This window comes from Choristoneura fumiferana, chromosome 10 (assembly GCF_025370935.1).
Source record: "Choristoneura fumiferana chromosome 10, NRCan_CFum_1, whole genome shotgun sequence".
Taxonomy (NCBI): Eukaryota; Metazoa; Arthropoda; class Insecta; order Lepidoptera; family Tortricidae; genus Choristoneura; species Choristoneura fumiferana.
Window position 1 is genome coordinate 6236362 of NC_133481.1, and position 10892 is coordinate 6247253.

Consider the following 10892-nt stretch of genomic DNA (forward strand, 5'->3'; position numbering starts at 1 on the left):
GGAAGAAATTTACGGCCATAGGTAAGTTAGGGTTGTAGAAGAGTAGATTTTTGACTTACGTGTATTGAAGTTAATGAAGTAAACATATCTATTAAGCCATCGTTTTTCAGCGACATTAGTGGCATCAGTTCTTTGCTGTCCGTTCTGAGACACACACGACACATTCTTTGCACATCTTCTATCGTTAAATATTGAGGCATTTCCTCACAATCCGTGGAACTGTTCGCCATATCGCTACTATTTAAGTTAACACTCGAATCCATGTTATTATGGTTTTTTCGTCGGTTTGATGTCTATCATCATTGTGCTCTACAGTTTTAAGAACGTTTGAAGTTGAATTCTCGTGTTCATAATTGTTTATATAATGTGTATAACACTATTTAATGCATCAAATCTAGTCAAGCATCAAGTTCTTATGAAAAAAACATAGCCCTCTTTCGGCCCCTCTTTGGACAGTCGTGTAAAAGAAGAACATTGAAACATTGTATAATGGGCTTAATAATCTGATTAAACGTCATTTTTGTCAATTGAAGGATGTTGCTAGCTATTAAAATTATTATATTACTTATGAAAATCGAATCCACCTTAAAAGAATATAATATTCTAAAAAGTTATCAGTGGTGCGTCATAGCTCTGAAAATCAGTAGGTTTTCTCATAGCACTTACTTTACAATATTATTTGCTAAATTATTTTAGACACTTGCTACTCTAGCGCCGGTCTTGCGGAATTTGGAGGAACTATTATTTTTTTTTTTTTTTTTATTGTAGCTTCGCGCTCTTGGCGCATTTAGCCAAACGGGGAAACGGAATTAGATAAGGGAAATGCGTAAGGATCGGAATTTGGAAAGAAAGTAAAAAGAGCTTTAATATATATAAAGAATTATCATTAATTACAAGGAGGGATGGAACAGATACGGGAAACGGAACGCCAAGGAGTGACAGTTGTTGTAGAAATGAGGAACGATCATAAAGTTGACAGGCGAGGATTATGTGATTAAGATCACAGGGGACAGCTCCACATTCACATGCCGAGCTGTCCACTATGCCCAATCTCGCAAGATGTTGGGGTGTGCAAACATGCCCCATTCGCATGCGAGACATCATAGTTGTTGCAGGCTTACAAAGATGGATTTTTGAGAACCAGGGCTTGGCAGGGATTGCCGGTTGAATATCGCGATAACGCAAACCCGTCCTTACATCATTGGACGCCCAAAGCTGGCTCCAAGCCTTTCGTAAGTATATCTTTGGCATAGCTACAAGATCCTCAGCTATATTTTTGAACGGATGACGGTCCCCACTATCTATCGCTTCGCGAGCTAATTGGTCCACGCGTTCGTTTCCCTTGATCCCCCTATGGCCAGGGATCCAAGCAAAGGAAACTATGTATCCATTCTGATAGCATTTAAATAGAAGGCTTCGTATTTTATAGATATGGGGATTGTTAGATTTTGTTTTGAAAGGAAATTTAGCAATAGACTGCAATGAGCTCAGTGAATCCGAAAATATTATAGTGTTTTTGAGTTTCATTAAAACTATATATTCAACTGCTTTCAGGATACCAAAACACTCTCCAGTGTACACAGATGATTCTGGTGGAAGTTTAATTTTTGTACAATATGTTGTATTGAGAATGCAATACACCAACGCCAACACACCATTTTGAGGAGACCTTTGAAGCATCTGTGTAAATATGATGGACATCCCGAGCTTCTGATCCAATAAACCCAAAAACTGATGATTATGTTCTACATCATTTTTAGAAATACCTATATTTAGGGCAACAGATGGAATAAGAAATAATGATTCATATTCATGCTGATAAATGGGGAGTGTAGAGGAATTAATAGTGGGTGCAGAAATAGATTGATATTTATCAAAGCTTTGATTAAACAAGGAGGCTTCTTATGTTTCCAATATTTTGAGGAGGCTATTTGCAGAGATAGACGAGGCAGGATAGACCAGAGCTGATGATTGGATAGCTGAGTACATCGGAAGAGATATCTATCGCTGAGGAATTGACGCCGTAAATATAGTGGAGGATCAACGCATTCCACTTGAAGTGCATTAATAGGACTAGATTTCATGGCCCCACAGACAATTCTAAGAGCTTTAGACTGGATACCTTTCAATTTCTTGAAGCCAGCAACACTTCCAGGGTCTAGTAAAAAAGTACCATAATCTAAAATGCTTCTAATCAAAGCATTGTACAATAATTTCAAGCATGAAGGATGTGCACCCCACCAAACCCCTGAGACACACCTCAGAATATTAATGTTTTTTTCACATTTTGCAGCTATGTAATCACAATGGGCTAGACCAGTTAATTTGCTATCTAAAATTACACCTAAAAATTTGTTTGATTTTTAACCAAAATTACTTGACTACCAAATTTAACACTAATTGGGGGAGGGAGTCGCTTTCTGGTAAACAATACCACCACACTTTGGACACAGAAAGCTCCAAACCATTGGAGTCTAACCATGTCTTTAACAGCCCTAAAGAACAAGTGAGACTATTGCTAGCCTTTTCAATGGAGCCATTAATTGAGTATAATAGTAAATCATCAGCATATTGTAAAACTCTGACCGATCCTTTTAAAGATGATTCCAAGTCATATGTGTAAATATTATATAGCAATGGCTTAATACGGAACCCTGTGGAAGTCCTCGCCACACTGTACGCGTGATTCTATTATTGTCATCTAAGAGTATACTAATAAATCTTTCTGATAGTAAATTGATTATGAAGTTGATTAAAACTATAGGTACCCTAACTTAAGAAGTTTATCCCTCAATACTGAAACTACCACATTATCATAGGCAGAACAAATATCAAGGAAAGCAGCAGTAACTGACTCATTGTTTGAGAATGCTAGATGGATATCGGACGTTATTATTGCCAGACTGTCATGACAAGACCGACCTTTGCGAAAGCCAAATTGACTTTGAGCCAGAAGCTGATTGCTTTCCATGAAATACTCTAACCTGTTTTTAATCAAATGCTCCGCCACCTTGGCGAAGACTGAAGATAGGGCAACTGGGCGATAAGAGGATGCATCGCTAGCTGGTTTACCCTGCTTCAGAATAGGTATTATAATTTGAGACCTCCATGCCTCAGGAACAGTGCCAGTAAACATAACTGTATTTATGACAGAAAGGAAATAAGAAAGAATACTGTCACTAACATTTGAAAGAAAAGAATAAGGTACACCATCCTCTCCTGGTGCTGAATCCTTTAGGTTTGCTAAAATACCTTTTAACTCCTCCATTCGGAAGGGTGATCCTAGACTAAATTGAGAAGAAGGGCTAGGAGGAATAGAGGAATGCTGAAAAACATACCCTTCAGGAACTGATGCAGGGGCTAACTGGTCTATGAATTGTTGAGCTAAATTAGGAGGAAGTATTTGTCTAGGAGAATCATTAAATGCAGATCTAAACCTTTTCACGTTATTCCATACTATGGAAGGTTTTACATTAGGAGAAAGTGACAGACAAAATTGCTTCCATCCTTCATATTTTTTCTTACGCAGCAACTTTTTAGTATCTCTTGCAACTTGCATGTAAAATTCAAAGTTTTCATTGGTCATTGAGTGGCAATAACGTCTCTCAGCCTCCTTTCGTTTTTTAATTGACTGGGAACATTCAAAGTCCCACCAAGGCGGAGAAGGAATTTTACCTGATGCACTATTTTTAACAGGAAAAGTTTCATCAGCTGCTTCAGTAATTATCTTAGCCAGGGCAGCCGAGGAAGTAACTAGATCCTCCTCATCAATACTGGGGAGATCAGATAATCTCTTATCTACGCAGCTTTTAAACATTTTCCAATCTGCATTATTTAAATTGTACTTGAGCATGGGGCTAGGCCTTGTAAGCAACGGAATAGTAAAAGGAAAAGAAATTAAAATCGGAAAATGATCACTTCCATGGGATGACTCTAATGTATGCCAGGATAATGACGATGAAAGATGAGCAGAACAAATAGATAAGTCCACAACGCTTATGGCCTCTAAAGGGCCAGTTCGCCTAGTGGGGTAGCCATTATTGAGAACACAAAGATTATGACTATCAAGAATATCTAAAATTTGTTCTCCATGATTGCTAGAAACTGAACTACCCCAAGAGCGATGCTGGGAATTAAAATCCCCTAGAATCAAGATGGGTTTTGGCAGGGAGATTATCACTTGTTCAAGCTCATGGAAGATCAATGATGATGGATGAGGAATATATACAGAGACAATACAAATGTTATTTACAATGGCAGCAACAATGGACCATTCATTGTTGCTGTGTGGAGGAGTAGGTATTGTTGAAAATGCTATATTATCCTTAACAAGTAACGCTACTCCACCATATCCATCAGGTCTGTCCTCTCTGAGACATGAGTAGCCAGAAACTCTAAACAGAGCTCCAGGCTTAAGCCATGTCTCAGAGACGGCAAGAGCGAAAGGATTAAACTGATTTATAAGATAGATTAAGTCTTGTTTTTTGCTAGTTATACTTCGGCAGTTCCACTGAATTATCTTGTCCATTGTGTGTTATAGTAGCAGCAAGTGCTTCAAGCAAGGGGGCAACGTGGGACGATGAAACAAAGTTAGATTTAGATAACAAAGAAATTAAAGCTATTATGGCCTCGGCCACAGATTGAGATTGTGAATCAGTATTGTTGGAATCTTTAAGCGCGCAACCATTTGGTGGAGGTGGAATAGCATATTCCTTAATCAGAGCATTATGAGCCACTTGATCATATCCTTTACTGGTTCTAACTGGAGGGCCTCGGGGTTTAACAAATACTGTTTTTCTATATGACTGAGTGGGTGTGCTTTGTCTAGAAAAATTTCCAACACTATTGCGATAAGTTTGTTGATTCGATGGTGAAGGTTGATGAGGTGAGGGATTATGCTGAAAAAGGACATCTGCAAAAGATTTTTTAACTGGTGGATGACACTTAGCAGCTTCTCCATACGAGATACAATTATTGGCCATAGTAACTTTAATATCTTTTTGCCTTTTATGTTCCGGACATGATCTATTTATAGCAAAATGTGGGCCACTGCACCAATAACAAAAGGCATTGTCTTCTTCCACGGAGCAGGTCTCAGCTGTATGCATTTGTCCACATTTGTAGCACTGGGGCTTGGACCTACAATTAGTTTTTGTGTGGCCGAACTTGCAACAGCTGAAACACTGCACCGTTGGGAAAATGTACAGCTCTACAGGTATTGCGTTATAACAAGAGAAAACATGTTTAGGCAGATGACGTCCGTCAAAAGTCAAAACGATAGTTTCCGAAGGTTGCCATGTGACAGAACCATCAATAGTCACCCTTCGGTTCAGTCGCCTCGCCTTAACAACATTCCCACACCCAATAGGTACAGTAATGTTAGTTAAAATTTCGTCATCGGACCATTGAGCTGGAATACCCCGGACTAAGCCCATACGTGTGACAGAAAATGAAGGGATGTAAGCCGTGAGATTCTCGGCCTCAAGACGAGAATCGTGGATGAATGCATTTGCGTCGTTCATTTTTGAAAAAGCCATAGATATGCGGGTCCTACCAATTCGTTTTACGCTTCCGTTAATGATGTTTTGGAAGTTGTTCCTCATCAGAAATTTACCAAAAGACACAGGATGTAAGGACGAGTTTGCATCTGTTTTTTTGTTTGGACGTGAATAGTGAAGGGACTGAAATCCATACTATTAAACAATTCCCTGCCAACTCCTGATGTTTTATTTTTTTCCACTTCCATCTTACGTGTCTCTACAGTATTTAAGTCAACAACAGTACTGATACTCCTTGGTCTATTCGTAACTTCAGGAACACTTTCATTACAAGCGCATGCGTAGTATCCCTCATTGTTTTTTCTACTTTTTGTGTTACATTTTTTACAAATTTTTCGGCGTCTTTTCCGATCGCATACGGTAAATGAGGTAGACGAGTCTGTATCAGCGATGACTCCATCTATGATGGAGTCGATTTCAATATTGCACCCAACCTGGAGGCTCGCACCTCCAGGGTCTGGGGGATCCTTATCCCCCATGGGGCCAGAATACAAAAAAAGGAAAACTTACCTAACCGACGTTTTTATATACACTTACACAAATATAAATATGAACAACGAAATAGAGAAACAAAATATATATACAAACACCACCTAACTGATCTTTAAACTATTAAATAATATTTTAACAAAAAAGAAAGCCAGAAACAGAACCGCCGCGTTTCACGTTTCCCGCGCTTTTTTCGAACTATTATTTAACGCCTAAAGTCTTTTGCAACTTATCTCTTATAACATGAATTTGTAATGTTCTCCTTTAAAACTTCTCTCCTTATAGGAAATGTTAAGAACCCGTAAATTGAAATAGCTACTTTATACAAAATAAATTAAAGTCTGCTTTTCTTACGCAAGATGCAAAAATTAGTAGGCGTTAAGGCATAGGTACTGTCGACAGTAGCTTATACATATATTTACTGTGGTACAGATATCGCGCTTGTTTTCAGTACAAAGTCTATTAGATTAGCAACGTAGCGTTTACAATGCAATAATGAAGAACCCCTGCCCCCCCCTCGGTAGCTTTGGTAATGCCTGGGCTTGGTACACGGTACACACTGGTTAACAACGGCTAACTAATTAGCTATTGGTTAACATTCGAATGAGGTGGGCTCGCAAAGAGCATCTCGATTTCCGCCGCAGGGTGGACATCTTTTGACGGAGGCGAGCCTAAGTCAATTAACTACTTGTTCGACCCAGGCAGGGAAAGGTAAGAGTGGGCCTTATTTGGGCGGAAGCATTACGTAATCCCGGCTGGCCGGCGGACCGGTAACGTTTTCGGCTTCGGTGGCTGCGAGAGACCTTCATTAATAATCCGGCACCAGCAGGGGAGGACGGGGAGCCGAACCTGCATTACACGATGTCGACATGACGAGCTTCATCCCGGGGCGGCCAGTGGGCGCCGCGATGTTACTTCATGCTCCCATTGCGACCCACAATGGCAAGACGACTAACTCGTCTGGTTTTTAATGATTAACATACATACGCTACGCCATAAGATGCAGGCATCTTTATTCCACCTTACAGTTGTTTTCTTTTGTTATTATTTTAACTAACTAGTGTTTAAATTAGCTAATGCCACACCTTATTTTAGAACAATTTGGGAGTAAAGGGGGCTTTTAACAAGCGGAAGGCGGAAGAACTTATTTAGCTCTACCTTAAATGTTAGTACTTCTCACTTCTCTTCTCACTATAATAAATGACTGAATACTGAATACCTACTGCACCATAGGTATAGGCAGTTATTAAATCCAGTTTTATCTTGTTTTTGCAACCCGTACTTTTAAGATAATAATTAAGTAAGTAAGTACCTATTGTTGAGAAAAAGATCACTAAGTTCACGGTCATACCACTTTTTAACATATATCTAGGTTATTTTTGCAAATATACATAAGAATATTATCTGAATGAAACACGTCGCTATTTAATTTTATGTACGTTTGTACGCTGCTGTAGAGAAAAGTAATCACTCTATTATATCTACATTTAATCAAACAGTACTATTAAAAGGGTTAAGTAAGTACTTTTATTAAAAACCCTACTTATACTTACTTACCCCTACTTACACTAATACTTTACTCACTTTTCCTTTTTTAGGGTTCCGTAGTCCACTAAGAACCCTTATAGTTTCGCCATGTCTGTCCGTCTGTCTGTATGTCTGTCTGTCCGCTACTAAGCTCAGAGACCGTTAGTAGTTAGTACCAGAAAGCTGTAATTGAATATACATATATCAGTCACGCCGACAAAGTGGTAATATAAAAAAATATATAAAAAAAATTTTTTAGGCTACCTCCCATAGACGTAGTGGGGGTGAATTTTTTCTCGCCTTACCCTATACTGTTGATATCGTACATAAGTTTAGGTATACTTTATACCTTAGGCTGCTATTTACTCTTAAACTACTAATAATTCTCAAGCAAACTTAACTGTTATAGTTTTCCTTGAAAGTTTGATATATACTTAATAACATCCTGTACTTTTTCAAATTTTTCAACCCACCGGTTTATATTTTAGAGGGGGAGGGAGGGGTGGACGCTCGATTTTACTGAAAATTTGCACATTAAAGATGAATCACTGAATCGAAAAATCGTCCTAGCAAACCCTTAAAAGACCAATCCAACGATACCCCACACTATAAGGTTGGATGCATCGCTCTGCTCGGGTGGCTAAACATCTCGTGTCATTATGGCTTGTTTTAGTCCCTTGCTGAACAATCTACTATTGGGACACTGCCTATTGTGGTGGTGTACTCTTAAGAGCGTTTATACCTGCTGAGCTGGCAACGTTGAACTTTTGTTAGTTTTTCTCGATTATTCCATAAAAATTGAAAGGAAAAACAAATTATTGTTTATTAACGTTTTTTAAAGAAAATAAAAGTCTATAAAGAATAATTATTGGAGTAGACACATTAACTTATATCAGACCACATTTTTAATTTTCATTCCATTTTTATGGAATAATCGAGAAAAACTAACAAAAATGTAACGTTACATTTTTGTTAACAGCTGCTCTTAAATTTGTCACTAGGGCACAAAATTCAGTGGGAGAATTTCGGTCATGTCATGTAGGGAAATTATTGTTCAGCGTACTCGTAGAGTTTCGGGTCATACCCCATTAAGTATATATATAAAATAAGAAATCCTTGTCGTTTACTCCTTCCTTGGGTTTTCCCCAGTGGACGAGTCTGATAAAATTGAGCGGTCTCCTATTTAAGATTAACCTTCCTTTTCGGCTTTTCCATATTTTGATTAAGTAGGTACATACTTATACTTAATTTGACTAGTTCATACAATTGAAAACAGAAAACTGTTGTTTTATTTTATTTCATGACTTTAAATGGGCCTCCGTTCTACGAAGAGGTTCTCGAACTTATTCACAGATCAGTCAATAAAGTGGGTCATCAGCCTCTAGAGATCAAGAATGGAATTGCCGCCATTATAAAGATCATATTGCAAGTGCTGTTTAAATGAATGATAGAAATAATCACATTATGTGCCTAGAGCATGTTTTGTTAAGACGTATATTGGCCTCAGATGATAAGGGTGACCCGGGAGAGGAGATAATAGCGGACGCTTCGGGGCGCGGCGCAGTGAACGCTGGACCGGCGCGCGCGCAGACCCTTTCGCAACGTTTTTATTCAAAAAGAAGACAGGAGGCCGGACCGTAGGGCCCACACCTCCTCCAACACCACTAACCTCTCCAATATGTTCATTGGCATCACTTCTAGTGGAGACAACGTCAATTCGCACTACGATTACCTGATTTGAACGCCAGAGAGGTGAGTCTGAGTCCTATTGTGTTGTCAGATCATACTTACTTATCTAAGGTCATTTCGCCCGGTCGCTCAGCAAAGTTTATAAATATATGCCCAATTAAAGATAGCGAGCAAGAGCAACTTGAATGAGTTCTTTAACAGTAGAGGAGACTCGGCCGGTGGCTCTTCATCTCCAGAGCGACATGTTCATATCATACAAGTCGCGCGCCCCGAAAGGATGCCAAAGCATTATAATGTTATAGACTATCACCATTGATGTGATAGGTGTTCACAAAAATAATGCAAAGTCCTATAAATATTACATCTGTAGATTTGTCAACTGCTGGTTTAATTACAGCTCACGCTTGAAAAAACTTTCTACCATCAACAATGGCTCTGGATTTCGTAGCAGGATGCATCGGAGGTAACAATATTTTATAAACACTTTTATCAATTAACTTATCTCACGTAATGTGGATGTTTCTGGTTTTAACTAGTTCTTGTATTTTAAAGGCTGTGCTGGAATTATCGCTGGTCATCCGCTAGACACGCTTAAAGTGCACGTGCAATCAGGAAGAGGTACTGCACTGGAATGTACGAAGGCTCTTTTAAGAGGAGGCACGATTACAACTGCTTATCGCGGAGTATGGGCGCCGTTGGGAGGAATAGCGGCGGTGAACGCCATAGTTTTTGGAGCATACGGAAACACGAGGAGAACGATGCCTAACCCGGACTCGCTGGCAACGCACGCGGCGGCCGGCGCGGCGGCGGGCCTCATGCAGAGCGTCGCTTGCGCTCCCGTCGAGCTGGTCAAAACGCGACAACAGCTCTCGAAACCAGGAGAAGGCATGCCCGGCGGAGCTTGGGGAGGAGCTCGCCATATATTACGAACGGGTGGGTTCCGGGCACTTTTCCGCGGGCTAACCATCACAGCGGTCCGCGACAGCCCCGCCTTCGCAATCTACTTTACGTCGTACGAGGCGATGACGCGCGGAGACCAGTCGGTGATGAGAGTGTTCGCCGCGGGCGGCATCGCTGGGACGCTGTCGTGGGTGGTGCTGTACCCTATAGACGTGATAAAGTCACGTTTTCAGGGAGACGCGGCGGGACGGTACGCGGGTGCGTGGGACTGTGCGGTCAAGTCGGTGCGAGCTGACGGGTGGCGCTGCTTGAGCCGTGGCCTGGGGGCAGTGACCCTTCGTGCCTTCATCAGTAACGGAGCCTGCTTCACGGCCGTTGCCTGGACGGAGCGAACATGGCAAGCCAGAGTCGGCGAACAAACCGCACACGCGCAGCCCTTCGTACACCCCACTGTCATCAGCGAGGCGACGTGCCACGAGAACTCTGATTACTGATGCTGTGCTGGTAGTCTGGATATTTCAAGTGATATAAACGAGTGGATGGCCAAAGCAGGTCGATGTTGATAGTGCTAAGGTTGTTGTTTTTTTCATTTTATAAGTCAATCATAACATTTATAATGTATGATAAATAAAGTACTTATAAAGTAATGAGTAAGTTTTGTATAATAGGTACCCGTACCCTAAGTATATGTTTTTTTATGTAGGTAATAATAATAAATAAAACAACATG

The 10892-nt window shown here is 40.2% G+C and overlaps 1 protein-coding gene across 2 annotated transcripts; it reads left to right on the plus strand.

Moving 5' to 3' along the window:
- Positions 1-9061: 9061 nt before the first annotated feature.
- LOC141431940 (mitochondrial basic amino acids transporter-like) lies at positions 9062-10810 on the plus strand. Of its 2 annotated transcripts, XM_074093237.1 has the most exons (3): positions 9062-9326; positions 9661-9726; positions 9816-10810. In XM_074093237.1, the coding sequence occupies exons 2-3, from the start codon at positions 9693-9695 to the stop codon at positions 10655-10657; spliced, it is 876 nt and encodes a 291-aa protein (XP_073949338.1). In that variant the 5' UTR covers positions 9062-9326; positions 9661-9692; the 3' UTR covers positions 10658-10810. The 2 variants fall into 2 exon arrangements, with proteins under 2 accessions (XP_073949338.1, XP_073949339.1); XM_074093238.1 differs by lacking the exon at positions 9062-9326 and having other exon boundaries at positions 9349-9726.
- The last annotated feature ends 82 nt before the right edge of the window (positions 10811-10892 follow it).